This window comes from Pleurodeles waltl, chromosome 4_1 (assembly GCF_031143425.1).
Source record: "Pleurodeles waltl isolate 20211129_DDA chromosome 4_1, aPleWal1.hap1.20221129, whole genome shotgun sequence".
In the NCBI taxonomy this organism is placed as follows: domain Eukaryota; kingdom Metazoa; phylum Chordata; class Amphibia; order Caudata; family Salamandridae; genus Pleurodeles; species Pleurodeles waltl.
In genome coordinates this window covers 337594320-337609554 of record NC_090442.1, presented here as the reverse complement: position 1 = coordinate 337609554, position 15235 = coordinate 337594320, and the positions used below count along the sequence as shown (strand labels likewise).

Genomic DNA, 15235 nt, shown 5'->3' with positions numbered 1-15235 from the left:
ACATCCTACACTGCTGCTGTCTATGCTGTACAAGTTCTATGGGTGTGTGCTGAAGGTCTGTGACCTTAGCTGTAAATGTGAGTAAATCTTTCCATGTTGTACCCATTTGGAAGGAAAGTTAATGCCTGTTCTACAGGCATAAGGAGAATTTCCAGTGCCTGTGCTGTAACTGTTTTCTGTGCCTTTATGTTACTATACAAAAATCAAAATAACTGCTTTTTTCATTCTTGTTCTTGTTCTTCTGTTTATGTGCTCAGTTTTGTTGCTGCTCATCTTGGATTGCCCTCTTTGCATACACCAAAATCCATAAGAGGAGATATCTGGTTACTTGCACAAATTGTTTTAGCTTTTGAACAGACTACATCCTGGGCAGTAAAAAGGATGATAATTGGTGGCCCCACAACCTAAATCCCCCCACTATGCACTGAATTCTGCAAGTCCCTGTAAAAATATAATGTAATATAATATAATATAATATAATATAATATAATATAATATAGTAGGTGTATCTGAAGACCACACATTCACCATGGGGGTCCCATGGTGCTCTTGACAGCAAATGTTTGTTAACCAACTCAAAGTTACTCATTTTATTAACCGCGGGAGAATTAAAGGCTGAGTATATTTGCTGAAATTTAATCTATGGATCATAAGATTAAACATGGATGCATTAGTCCACTGAGCTACCACATCCACCAAATCACCTTCAAGTATTTTGCTTGCAAGGTAAAACATTTTTGCCAAAGCGTCTCTAAAATTGCAATAGTAGACTGGGATTCCCTTGATTGTTAAGTATTGCAGCTGGAATGTTTTGGTTAGGTTCGGTTTTCTTTTTATGAACTGCATTCACTTTTGATTTGAAACCAACATATGGACAACATAATTTTCATGAGGAATGGTTCTATATTGCATTTTGTAACAACATACAGGGAGTGCAGAATTATTAGGCAAGTTGTATTTTTGAGGATTAATTTTATTATTGAACAACAACCATGTTCTCAATGAACCCAAAAAACTCATTAATATCAAAGCTGAATATTTTTGGAAGTAGTTTTTAGTTTGTTTTTAGTTTTAGCTATGTTAGGGGGATATCTGTGTGTGCAGGTGACTATTACTGTGCATAATTATTAGGCAACTTAACAAAAAAAATATATATACCCATTTCAATTATTTATTACCAATATAACATCTCAACATTCACAAATATACATTTCTGACATTCAAAAACAAAACAAAAACAAATCAGTGACCAATATAGCCACCTTTCTTTGCAAGGACACTCAAAAGCCTGCCATCCATGGATTCTGTCAGTGTTTTGATCTGTTCACCATCAACATTGCGTGCAGCAGCAACCACAGCCTCCCAGACACTGTTCAGAGAGGTGTACTGTTTTCCCTCCTTGTAAATCTCACATCTCACATTTGATGATGGACCACAGGTTCTCAATGGGGTTCAGATCAGGTGAACAAGGAGGCCATGTCATTAGATTTCCTTCTTTTATACCCTTTCTTGCCAGCCACGCTGTGGAGTACTTGGACGCGTGTGATGGAGCATTGTCCTGCATGAAAATCATGTTTTTCTTGAAGGATGCAGACTTCTTCCTGTACCACTGCTTGAAGAAGGTGTCTACCAGGAACTGGCAGTAGGACTGGGAGTTGAGCTTGACTCCATCCTCAACCCGAAAAGGCCCCACAAGCTCATCTTTGATGATACCAGCCCAAACCAGTACTCCACCTCCACCTTGCTGGCGTCTGAGTCGGACTGGAGCTCTCTGCCCTTTACCAATCCAGCCACGGGCCCATCCATCTGGCCCATCAAGACTCACTCTCATTTCATCAGTCCATAAAACCTTAGAAAATCAGTCTTGAGATATTTCTTGGCCCAGTCTTGACGTTTCAGCTTGTGTGTCTTGTTCAGTGGTGGTCGTCTTTCAGCCTTTCTTACCTTGGCCATGTCTCTGAGTATTGCACACCTTGTGCTTTTGGGCACTCCAGTGATGTTGCAGCTCTGAAATATGGCCAAACTGGTGGCAAGTGGCATCGTGGCAGCTGCACGCTTGACTTTTCTCAGTTCATGGGCAGTTATTTTGCGCCTTGGTTTTTCCACACGCTTCTTGCGACCCTGTTGACTATTTTGAATGAAACGCTTGATTGTTCGATGATCACGCTTCAGAAGCTTTGCAATTTTAAGAGTGCTGCATCCCTCTGCAAGATATCTCACTATTTTTGACTTTTCTGAGCCTGTCAAGTCCTTCTTTTGACCCATTTTGCCAAAGGAAAGGAAGTTGCCTAATAATTATGCACACCTGATATAGGGTGTTGATGTCATTAGACCACACCCCTTCTCATTACAGAGATGCACATCACCTAATATGCTTAATTGGTAGTAGGCTTTCGAGCCTATACAGCTTGGAGTAAGACAACATGCATAAAGAGGATGATGTGGTCAAAATACTCATTTGCCTAATAATTCTGCACTCCCTGTAATGTACTCATTATCAGCATTGTGTAATGGAGAAAGACCATTTGTGTCACATAATAAAAAACTGCCCTTGGTAGTAATAACAGCTATAAAACAAAGTGGTGCATTCCCCTTCTAGTACAACAAGCACCAATACCAAATGAAAATGAATTGGACTATGTCTTATACCACAGAAAATAGAAGACAAAGCTCTATCACAATAAAAATAGCAGAGCAGTTCATAGAAACTGGGAATGTGTTGGTACTGGGGGAATTGGTGGTGTAGGGAGCCTGGCAACGGTGGACTCATACCATAGAAGTGGGGATACACAATAGTAAAGTACCACAGCTAGTGGGGGAGGCCATACCTCCAGTCCATTTATGGACTGGAACTGGATGTAGTAGATGATGCCTGTAAGCTTGTAATTGGTGACTGACACAAGAGAGGAAAGTGATGGTTTTGTCATAAAGAAGTCTATACACATGGAAACTTGTAATGAGGAATGTGGTGAATATGTCTGAGACCAGCAATAGGGGTGGGGAGGTGGGGGGTTGACATATGATGGCTGTGAATAATGAATGGAGGCATGTTACAAGAGTGTAGTGCAATGAGTGGTGCCTTCAATTGATAATGATAAAATCAGTCTGAATACCACACACTCTCACTTTCATACATACTTTGCTAAAAGTCCTTCTCTCCTTCCCTTACCCTCCTTTCCTATGCGCACTTGCTTCACCTTTTACTTCTCTTGCCTTATGTCACTACTTCTACATACTTTTCCATACTGTCCTTGCTTACAAATATATAATTGTCCCTTGTTATGTCTCAGTTGCTTGTCCAATTCTGTTGAGGTCTCAGCTGCTAACAGATTTATTTGTTGGCTACAACCATTGTTTCCAGTATATACAGAGTGGGTTTTGTGTGTGCCCCTCTCTCATGATTGGCTGCCTTTGTTGTCTATCTCAGTTCTATCCTCTTTATTCAATGGCATTCCTCTCCATTCTCAGGTTTGTCCATGAACATTGTGGACTTACACTGTTCTGACTGGTAAACTTTTCTTTCCTTTGCTGATCATGCTTTTATTCAGAAAACGACATTTTTCTTTACTTTAATTTACTTTAAGCAATCCATTGGAGTGCATGTGTTTCTTTGCTTTTACACCCTTCTACTGCTTTCTCCTTCACTTTTCCACCCCTCGCTCTGTGTTGCTTCCCCCTCCCCTAGCTCATCTGTTGCTTCACTCGGTCATCCCCACTCCGCTTATTTTCTTTTTAAAAAAAAAATTCTGCACCCCTTTTTCCATTACTATACCACCACTTCCTGTTTGTCACTCCCTTCACCCATCCGATACCACTTTATTTTTAATTTGCTATTATTTATTAACTTTTTTGAGCATGCTGCATCATTGGTAGGCATCCAACTTAAAATGTTTTAATATCCACTTCCTGATGGCTGCCCATGAGTGTGCAGGAGCAGCAAGCACCTAGAAATGGTTTTGTATTATTTTATTATTTTAACAATTCCATTCCATTCCACAAGTGCATCCACGGCTGCCATTTTATAATATTTTATTATACATTTTATTAAACATTTCATAATATTAGAAATGCATTCTAAGGTTGCTGCTGTGGATGGGTGTACATCCGCGATAGCCATGTTTGAATGGGTTTGTAACATTCTAATAAATTCTGTTCCAATATGGCAATGATGGATGTCAGCAGCGGAGGTTGCCTAACCCAAACATGCATTGGAAAAGCAATAGGTTTCAATGCAGAAATGTATTTGCATTATGGTGTTTGCAGTCCTCGTCTTTTACTGCCCACAAAAATACAACTACAGTTGTCCCAGGTTAAAGAGAATTAGTTGAAATAGTTAGTGACGTAGTAATTGTTTCATGTTTTGAAAAGAAAGTCAGAAAAACTAGCTCTCAATCCATGGGTTGGTAGTAAAAGCAACTATTAATGGGATGGAGTGGGCCATTTAATCTCCTGGGCTCTGATGTTACTGCGATGCTGAATTGTTCATAGCTACAACTCTTAAAATAACAACACTTGACATGAGACAACTTGAGATCTCTGATGCTTTCCTCTTCAGGTTTCCACTTCACAATCAGCCTTTTTTTCTTTAGTTCATGCTTTCACCATTTTGTTCAACTAGCTTACATCCTTGTCCAACTAGTTGCCTGACTTATCTACCCTCCTAACATTCCATCAACCCCCATCCTTGTTTTGATTCATCCCTCTCATTCCACTTGCTTCTTGTTGGACATGGCCCTCTCTGCAGGTCACCTCCAAACCTTTTGCCTTTACCCTCCACTTTTTTGCTGAGATTTGTTTTTTGCCTTAGGACTCTTGCTGCTAACCAGTGCTAAAGTGCTTGTGCTCACTCCCATAAACATGGCAAATTGGTTTACACCTGTTTGGCATATTTAATATACTTATACGTCCCTTGTACAGTGGCATACTATATAACCAGGGCCTGTAAATGAAATGCTACTAGCTGGCCTGCAGCACATATCATGCCATCTACTTAAGTAGCACCTTAAAACATACCCCAGGCCTGTATTGCAGCCTGAATTTCGACATGGCAATATAACCCTCTTACCAAGCCTTAAGCTACCCTATTATTTCATCTCACCCCTAAGGTATGCCCTAGGCAACCCCTAGGGCAGCGTGCATTGTACGTAAAAGCTTGCACATGTACTTTTAGTAAAAAAAACTCCTACATTTGTTTTTCACTACTATGAGGCCTACCTGTCCCATTGGATAACATTGGGTTGCCTTACTACACTTAATAAGTGATAACTTCTGATTGAGGACAGTTAAGCATTTCGTAGTTGGTGAAAAATCCTATTTAGTGGTAGAGTTGGATTTTAAGTTACACTTTTGAAAATGCCACTTTTAGTTTGCATTTTCTTGCCATTTAGGGCCTGCAGCCTGCCCTATGTCACATTACTGGGTGTAGTTGGCAGTTAGGACTTTGTGAATTCCTCCTAGACAGTCACACAATGGAGGGATTAGGTGTGGCTGATGGGCTATCTACTGGCAGGGGCGGGGTGGAGCTGGGCACCGCCCCACTTGCAAACTAATAGGCTGTGCTCTTCCTTGCCACAAAGGGCTTGTCACCACTGCACTATATCTGCAGCCAGTTTGGAGCCAGGACAGGGGAATTAGGAAATTCCAAGCACTTCAGGGAGAAACCTCTAGAAAATACACATATTTCATAACAGGCACCAGGTATAAAAATATGGCCCTCAGACCCACCCTTCAGTTCACTTTCTGGACCTACATAAGGGCTCTCAGAGGATTCACTGCTGCTGTGTACTCCCCAAGACTGCTTTGCTGCACCTGGAAGGGCTGTTTTGCTGCTTGGGGCCTGCCTTGAACCATTAGAGGCCAGTCCTACTGTTTGAGCCCTGCTTCTTCACCTGAACTCAGGACTACAAGAATGACTCCAAGAGCTAGTTTGCTGGCCTCCTGTTCAGAACCACAGGGATAGAACAGGCTCCCACTTCTTGAACCCGCACCTGGACCCAGCCTGAGTGAGTCCTGAGACTCCAAGTTGTGTACCTTCATCCCTGGACCCTTTGTTGTGGTGGTAAATGTGCCCAGATAACAAAAATTCAAAACTTGCAAAATTTGGGGCTAACAACTGCTCTGAAAACTGAGGGAAGATGAGGACCATCCTGCTCATTAATCCAACCAAGGTGTATCACCGGTCAGCCTGACTTTGCGGCTGCCCCTGCTGTGTTCTACTCTGCAGCAGCAAATCCTATTCAGCAGTACTTAGCCAAAGAGGTATCCAGCCTTCTGGAACTCCCGTCGGCTACAGCCTCCTGCCTCGTTCTGCTGGAGAGTTTTGACTTCCATAAAAGTAACTAAGTCGAACATTTTTCTCGGAAATTCCTTTAAGTCCTAAGGTAAGCGCCAACTGGGCCCGATCCACTACTTGTGTCTGACCTATGCTCATTCGCAGTCAGCCATATTTTTTAACTTTGATCCAGTCTTGTGTGACTAGATATTCGTAATTGGCACTTTCATCTTTTAGGTGCTAGTTTTTACTTAAAAAATTAAAATTCATGCTTCCAGTTTTACTGATTGGATTGTTGTTGTTTTGGTGTCAAATAATTCATTAAAATGTAATCTATTGTTTTAAATTGGGGTGGCCTTTTTCTTGTGTTGTGGTTTCACCTTATTACTATCTGTGTGCTGCATAAATGCTTTACATATTACCTCCAAGTTAAGCCTGACTGCTTTTTGTGCCAAGCTACCCAGGTTTAAGCACAAGTTACGTTAGTGAATTTTTGTGGTTCATCCTACAAGGGATTGTGGCTGTTGAATGGCCAGGGATCACACCCCAGTCAACCACAACCCAATTTCTGACATTGGGCTTTGCAGTTTAAATAGTTTTCTGATTTGGTTTGGCACACTGACTGTTTCCGTAGTGCCAGGAGGACATAGACCCAAACCTGTGGCTATTATAGAGAACATCACACCTATGCACTAGTAGGTCAGATAGCAAAATAGGGAATAGTAGGAAAGGGTCACAGAACAACCTGCCTGATGAATATTAATTAAGGTCACAATTTGCAACTCTCTACGGACGGCTACAATTACAAGAAATGTGGCTGGCAAGGGACAGCACTCCACCATCCCAGTGATCGCATTTAAAAACTGGTAATGTGTTTTTTTTAATATGCCCAAGTTCCTTAAAGGAAACTGAGCTGCTTAATAAAAATAAAAATAAAAATTAAAAAAAAACATCTGAGAACGTTGGCAGTGGCCTTCTGGACAGCTGCCTTCTGCCTCTGAAGTTGCCACTCAGATTCCCAAAGTGAGTTAGTGACTGTTGAATCATTTGTGACCAGAATTACCAAAATATCCAAAACATGCAAGTACCAAATTGAATGAATGAATGAAAAAATATTTCTAAAGCTCTAACTGCTGCCTCCGAAAGGAAAAGTCCTGGTGCTAAACTAATAGAAAGATGGCATCTTTTATACTTCTCCACCACAGGTGTCTACCTTTTGCTAAACAGAAAGGTTTTCAAATTGGCCTTGAAAACAAGCTCTAAAACTTTTGGTTGAAATGATAGTTATGTGTCCAGTTGCAGCCCCACGTTTCTAGCAACTTAGTTTCTAGCAACTAAGGTTGGAACTGGGGGTTCTGTCATCTTGGTAGGCCGTAATCTCCTGATTTCCAATGACAAAGAATTCCCAAAGAAAAATGTATGTCTTATCTGAGTTCAGCTGCAAATAGCTACTGCTCATCCAACTTGCTACAGCTAAAACACACACTTGAAATTGCCCGAGTGTCTTCCATTTGTTGAAATGCAAGCATCATCTGTGTATCCTCTGCATAGGTATCCATATTGAATCCCCACAGCTGGACCTCTAAAGCCAAATGCTTGAGATAGACATTGAACAGTGTAGGGCTGAGAGCCAAACCCTGCGGAACACCACATCTTATTTATCTAAAGCAGCTTTAATACAAATTATGAAACAACCAGCAAAACTGTACTAACTTGTAAAATAGATTTAGTAAATAAGAAAAAGAAGTTATAAATCCCATCATTTTTCAAATTGCAGGGTGTGGAACCTCAAAATCCCTTAGTGCATCTGGCTCTAAGTCCACATTAACTGAATTGCAAGGTTGTGGTCTAGTAAAGATGTTCTTGACTGTTTCTAAGGAATAAACAGCTGAATGTAACAACACTTGACATTTTCAGTGTTTTGGAACCATATTTTGGAACTACATGATTATGGTAACAAGCTAATTTTCTTGCTAGCCGCTCCTGCTTTCCCTACCTGTCTATGTTGTGTGATCCCAGATAACTTAAGCCACCTCATTGTGCCTACGTTCCTTTAAGTGCGAAAAATCTGAGGTCTGGCAAAGGCCAGCATAAATCAGCGCACTAATAACTATCCACAAACATTTAAATTTAGCCATGTTATGTCTACTTGTTGAGGGCAGTAAAGGCACACACTTCTGCCCCTGCACCCAAAGGTGAAGTTGCAATTTTGGGACATATACATGCATTTTAACATACTGGTGAGAGAGCGTAGCATATATAATCAAATATTAACATGAAATGTTCATGTACTAATGTGTAATAATGCTGCATAGAAAATGTATTAATGAATTTTGCTAAAACGTGCACTTGAAATGTGCCCACGGGGAGTGGCCTTCAACATATACGGGGACTAATGAAACTAACTAATAATGTTGAAATGTTATGTTATGATATGATTTTACACTAATAATAAAAGATATATGTAAAGGTTTTGCTAATAAATCGTTAGGCTTTAGTTAGCATGAGTCGAGGCCTAGCTGCCTGGCTCTCATATTAAATGTGTTTTTCTAATGTGCAGTGTGCTGACTTGCTAAAGGACATGAACTCTTGTTTTTTCTCCAAACTAGAAGCTGAATGTAACTATAGTAGATCGGTTCTCATGAAATTCGACTTGCTTGTAGAAACATTTTAGCCGAATGCAACACTGTAGACCAGTCGTAGGTACAAGGTCGCCTGAACCGGTACAGACAATGGAGCCACTGACTGAAGATGTGCAAAGGACCACGAGAGGATGAAATCATACCGGACATTCCACCCGCTAAAGACGTCAATCATAAGGACCAATAAAATCTGTGAGAACTGTTATGGGGTGACAAATTTGATGACCTAATATGAAGACAATTGGTTAAAGATAGTGGGGTGCAACCCCTTGTCCAACCAAATTTTAGGGGAATGTACAACGAAAAGGGGATAAAAACCCTTGACACCAGAAAGTAAATTAGAACTAGGGAGTAGGAGACTAGGAGAGGGGAGATGCTGATGCGATTTGCTATGATCCAGAGACTTTGTCACTTTGCTTAGTGACTTGGTAATTTACTTAGAACCATCCTTGCCCTTAGATTACCCGTTTACACTTTACCTCCTTATGAGGGAAGTGCCCCCTTTTCCCGGAGCTGAATTCCTAATGGCGAACCAACTGATGTCCTGAGGACGAAGACCGAACTTGAGTGCTGACCCCAAACGGAGGGTAACTATATGACAATGGAAAATTTTGATTGTCTGTTTGCTTTTCCTTTCTAGGTACCAACTGCTTCTTTTGACAGAGACCATAGTTAGATGTTTTCCAAATTGGTGTTACTAAATTGTTTTGCACGAAGCCCAACATGCCAATGCTAATTAGAGGTTAGTTAAGAGGGTTCACTAAACTGACACAAATAGACAAATGAATGAATCTATGCTTTGTTGAATAACATTATGATGATACTCTGCTAGAATAACCTATGCTGACGCTGTGTTATATGCTAATGTTTGTGATTCTTGCTTGGATGAAATCTTATCAGAGTTGCCATATTGTGACTATGCTAATGTGTTTTTTGGTTTTGAGACTAATAAACTTACTAGTAGAATTGTAATCAATAGGGAATAAATATCACAAAATTCATATTATTCTGGTGTGGTTATTCATGACTGAAAGGTCATGGTGTTTCTGAGTTTCTTTAAATGTCATTGACTAAGGTGAATTGCATTGTTATAATAAATATTGATGACGTTATTGACATATTGTTTGACATGCTGATTAGCTATCTCGTCCTAAGGTGTCTTCAATCAGGGTCAAAAGATTCATTGGCCTAAAACGAGTCCCTAAGTGAGTAAATTAGTCATAAAGGGACACGTTAACACTGGATACATGCTTCACAACACTTAATGGAGCGTGGTTCTAAGTGTTTTCACTTACCGGCAAATAATTTGCATTAATATAGTCTGTCCCGTCTTCCTCGTTCATGGAAACTATTTTTACACGGCTGAAGTCATCTGAAGGAGGAACAAAGATCAGATTAGTGCAGGCAAAGACAGAATCGTTTTCAGCTAGGAGGAAGTTGCAGTGATAGAATTAAAATATAATTGGGATAATGCTTCTTCGTGTGGTGCCCATCCAAATTAATTTTTATAACAGATAATTGACTCGGACTTTCAATTATCCTTTATTTTAGGTAAGAGTAACCGCCTAATAAAAGAGGAATATCAAACATCTTTTCTGTAACATATGCTCAGCCTAATCATTTATTATATTGACACTCAGCTTAACACGTGCATAATATTTTGTCCATTTAGCGGTTGGCATCATATAATCCAATCCCCCACTGGTATACACATGGCCGCTACCTTGGTAATAGATAGACCAATGACTATCATTATTCCCATTCTCTATACCCATTCTGCACCTATTTTCCTACACTCTAACATTGATTTTATGGTATCTGCGTTGTCAATGCGAATACAATGATGTGAATGCTGCAGTGCAGGCGCACAACCGGTGTGAAGGAACGTCAATCGTGAGTAGCCTATCAACTACCAAGTCGATGGCCATGTCCATATGACTAAGGGATTGTCTAAAGGTGCACACAACAGAAAGTTTCATTTATTTCACCAGCTATTAAGTCTGTGGTATGTGCGTATTACTGAAGGATTCTTGAAGATTGTACGTGACAGAAAGTTACATTTACGTGACGCTTGTTTGGACTCGTGGATGTATTACTAAACGAGCATAATTACTTGATATGATAGTAGGGCACTTTCGTAAAGTGCACTGGAGTGATTTGGCTTGCGATACAAAGATGATGGTATAATACATGCAGGATTAGGACGAGAAACCACTCAGAGTTGGTACCTGGCTTTTTCGGGTTGTTGCCATGGCTGGAATGAATTCCTAGATACAATAGGGAGTCTTATTATTATAATGCCCGTTGGGGTAGTTGACGCGTATTATTAAGATCGCAGTGTGGCCGCGCATTGCAACATTAGAGAGTATTCTCCACAGTATAAAGTGTAAAACAAATTTAGGATCCGTCATGCTCCCTGAGATGATCAGAGGATTCTTACTAAAATGGTAAATGATCTGAACATATCCTATCTCTCCTTTCTACATTGGACACTATACATGTGGATTATCATATCCCTGGAAGTATATACATTTGAGAATATTCTCATCACTTGAGACTGTTAGGTCTGATTTATACGGTTTATTAGTGAGTGCTACTCATATTGAAATTAACTATGACTAATATGGTGTCTCGAATTTTCTGGTTTTTCATTTAGATACAAATGCCAACATATATGGTGCATGAAATCCTTGGAACTTACGACTGATGAATTATTATCTTTCACCAACACGTAATACCTTTATTGAAGAAAAGAAACGATAATATGTTAGCTAGGTAAGTGCGATACTGACCCTTGAGACATTGACTGGGTCAATATCAGGAAATAACCAGAGATCTTTAATTTGAGAGAGTTGGTTAGGCATGATAACAGAGAACGTTTCCAAATAAACACCCGCCATAGGCCGACATTTGAGTTGTTACTAAATATGTATCTTCTTAAATAAAAGTTTTCTATTGTAAAACGTTAAGTCTGAGAAATCAAATGTAACAATAATGTGTGTATCGAGGGTTAACTTTTTTTCTAAATATTGTTCTTGTTTCTTTTCACTGTACTGGGAACAATGGAATGGTTGAATGAGAAGAAGAAGGTTTTTAGAGTTTTAAGTTTACTTTATTTAATAATTAATGTACACGTTTGTTATTCACAGGCCTGGGGAAGTTGAGACTTGAAATAAAACACATTGGCTGTTTGAGTAATGGCTGTCTGACTAATGGCCATTTGAATACCTGAAATACCTTTTAAGGCTGGAACATATCAATAAACAGGCGGAATAGATGAATGAAAACAAAAACATTTGGACTGCCTAATTTGTACAGATTCCCTTTGCATAACTACCATGTGTTATATAAATGACTGCGTGCACAATCTTTAGTTTTACGTTATTTATTATTCAGTCATCGATGGACTGAATAAGCAATTGGCTTCTGTAGTAGCTACTTCCAGAGTGGTTGCACCAGTTTGGACGCACAGTGACACTATCATGCTAAAGCCTGGCTACGATTGTTAGTTGTCTGGGCTCAGGAAGCACTGACACCATGCAGTGGGCTGGAAGATGCTGGCATGTAAGCTGTAGCTGTATAGTGCACGTCACTCTGGTGGTGTCCCGTCCCTTCTCCTCTGTCCACCCAGGCAATGCATCTAAAACAATTAGTATCAGGGAAAGTCCTGTAGAAAGGCACAGTCACAGAAGGGCAATGTTTCAGCAACTTTCTTGTTCGACAGACAGCTTGCCAACACTACTCCTGTTTTACCACACTTGACCTGTTCTCCCATCGTGACCCTTCAGCTATTAAGACTTTGCACTTGCCTTATTACAGTTCCTGCCTAAATCTGCTTCCTCTATAGGGAGAGGTACCTTGATTCCTATTCCTCCCTGCTCTGTACCCCTCTTATGCCCTCTACGGCTTTGACTCATTTGCTCTTGATTGAGTGACCCCGGTCCCTGGGGGGGAAACTGCCCTGGTGGTTGTACTGTCCCCTTTCCTTCTTCAGGGATAGAGTGTAATAATGAGTCTCCTGATGTTGCATCTCTAGGTCTGCAACATTGTGTCAAAATTTCCGCACCCTTGCCCTGTATCTCACATGAGGCAGTATTTTACCAGCCAAGGGGGCATGGTAGAAGCTGGAGAACACTGTGGATTTTAGGACTCTCCCAGATGCTCAGTTTATTATAACTACCCCAGACACTGCAACAAGCCTAGCCTCTCCATCATCCTTAATATCAGTCTCTGCCTCTTCTCTGTCCTCCTCCACATCTCTAGTCCCTCTTGAACTGAGCAAGGACGGCAGAGGGTCTGCTCCTCTGGACTCTTTGCAGGAAGTGATGTGGAGATATCTGGGAGATACCCACCAAAGAAAGGCAGCCAGCCATCGAGGACGGGATAGGGGAGTGAAAAAAATCTGCTTGTGTGCTCGCAGGGTCCAAAATTTAAATTCTACAGCGACAGTCTTATGCTGGCCAGGTGGAGGTGGCTTCAAGGCCTCAAAAGGCACGAAAGACAGCCTGTTATGGGAATGGGTGACTTCTTAGAGTAAAGATGAATGTCTGTCCTGTCCGATGCCCTCCTCCGGTATAGAAGCTCAGTCAGCGTTACCAGCTGCAGGAGTCAAATTCTACTTGATGTAGCCATTTGTTGCAGCTTGTTAGAAAAGGGGTCTTTGGTTAGCAGTCTGGTTGCCCCCTGTCCAAGCAAGGATCCTCACTCTAGTCAGGATAAAGGAGAAACACACCCAGTTAACCCCCGCTCACCCCCTTTGTAGCTTGGCACGAGCGGAAATGCTTAACCCAGAGGCAATGTGTAAAGTATTTGTATCATCACACACAGTAATACAGTGAAACACTACAAAATGGCCACTACACAGGTTTAGAAAAATAGTAATATTTATCTAAAAAAAACAAGACCAAATACAATAAGAAACCACCATACACAAGTAAAAATATGACTTTAGCAATTAAAAACACAAAAATAGCACCTAGAGGCACAAATGCTGCAATCTGATTGGGTCCACTACTTATACCCCTTTCTGTCTTTGAAGTAGGCAACTTCAAAGGAAAGTCTCTATTGTTCACAAGATCTTGCCTTGCCCAAGCCTTGCCCCAGACACACACCAGGGGGTTGGAGACTGTATTGTGCGAGGGCAGGCACAGCCTATTCATCTGTGAGTGACCACTCCTCCCTCCACTCTAGCCCATATGGCTCATCAGGATATGCGGGCTTCACCCCAGCTCCCTTTGTGCAACTGTCTAGAGTGGATTCACAAACAGCCCAACTGTCAGTCTGACCCAGACAGGGAATACACAAGCAGGCAGAGGCAAAGAATGGTTAAGCAAGACAATGCCCTAAAAGTTGCATTTTCAAACTGACAATCTAAAACCAACTTTACCAAAAGATGTATTTTTAAATTGTGAGTTCAGAGTCCTCAAACTCCATATCTCTATCTGCTCCCAATGGGAAACTACACTTAAAAGATATTTAAAGACAGCCCCCATGATTACCTCTGAGAGAGATAGGCCTTGCAACAGTGAAAACCGAATGTAGAAGTATTTCAGTGTCAGGACATGTAAAACACATCAGTACATGCCCTATCCTTAAAATACACTGCACCCTTCCCGTGGAGCTACCTAAGGCCTATTTTAGGGGTGCCTTACATGCCCCAGAATCACTTCCGATCACAACCCTATTTTGTTGCACTTTAACTGCCACATCACCAGCCTGGTATGGCGTTGGTTCCAATTCCCATGGCATTTGCTATATAATGCAGAGTATTGCTTATTTATGACTAGATCACTCTCTGATTTCTTTATGCTGAATGTGGGCACAGCATCTCCCCCAGTAGTCTGTTATGCTATGAAAGCGTTCATTAGGAGGATTACGTCACAATTTATCCATGCAAAAAACAACGACTGCCAAGCCAATAATAGTTTTCTCTGTCAGCAGATTACACAATTAGGTTCACTGCATGGTCAGGCAATAGTAACTGGGGGAGTAGGGGAACAAATGCTATATCTCAGCTTAGTTAAAAAACGATCATTATTAGTTCAGAACATGAGGGGTGGGTTGCAGCATGCTATGCCAAGAATTGGGCATTGCAGTATGAATATGGGAAATGGGTGGGGCGCATACTTGCGTATGAACTCGCTGCCATGCAAGCCAGGGTACTATCCCCTCTATTAGAGGCAGTGATGGTGTGATTCATTGAAACCCAAACATTATTGTCGAACAATTCTCTGCTTTCTGTCAAGAACTTTATAGTCAGCCACCTGCTTTGAACCTCCCTGGATTTTTACAGTATCTCCAGTAGTGCGGTCTGCCCACCTTG

General features: G+C 41.0%; 1 protein-coding gene across 4 annotated transcripts in view; it reads right to left on the bottom strand.

Moving 5' to 3' along the window:
- Positions 1-15235, bottom strand: part of PTPRO (protein tyrosine phosphatase receptor type O) — an 814046-nt gene that overhangs the window by 75839 nt on the left and 722972 nt on the right. For all 4 annotated transcript variants that reach the window (XM_069228459.1, XM_069228458.1, XM_069228461.1 and 1 more), the window contains one exon: positions 10209-10285. In XM_069228459.1, the coding sequence (XP_069084560.1) occupies positions 10209-10285 (77 nt within the window). The remainder of the gene's footprint in view (positions 1-10208; positions 10286-15235) is intronic.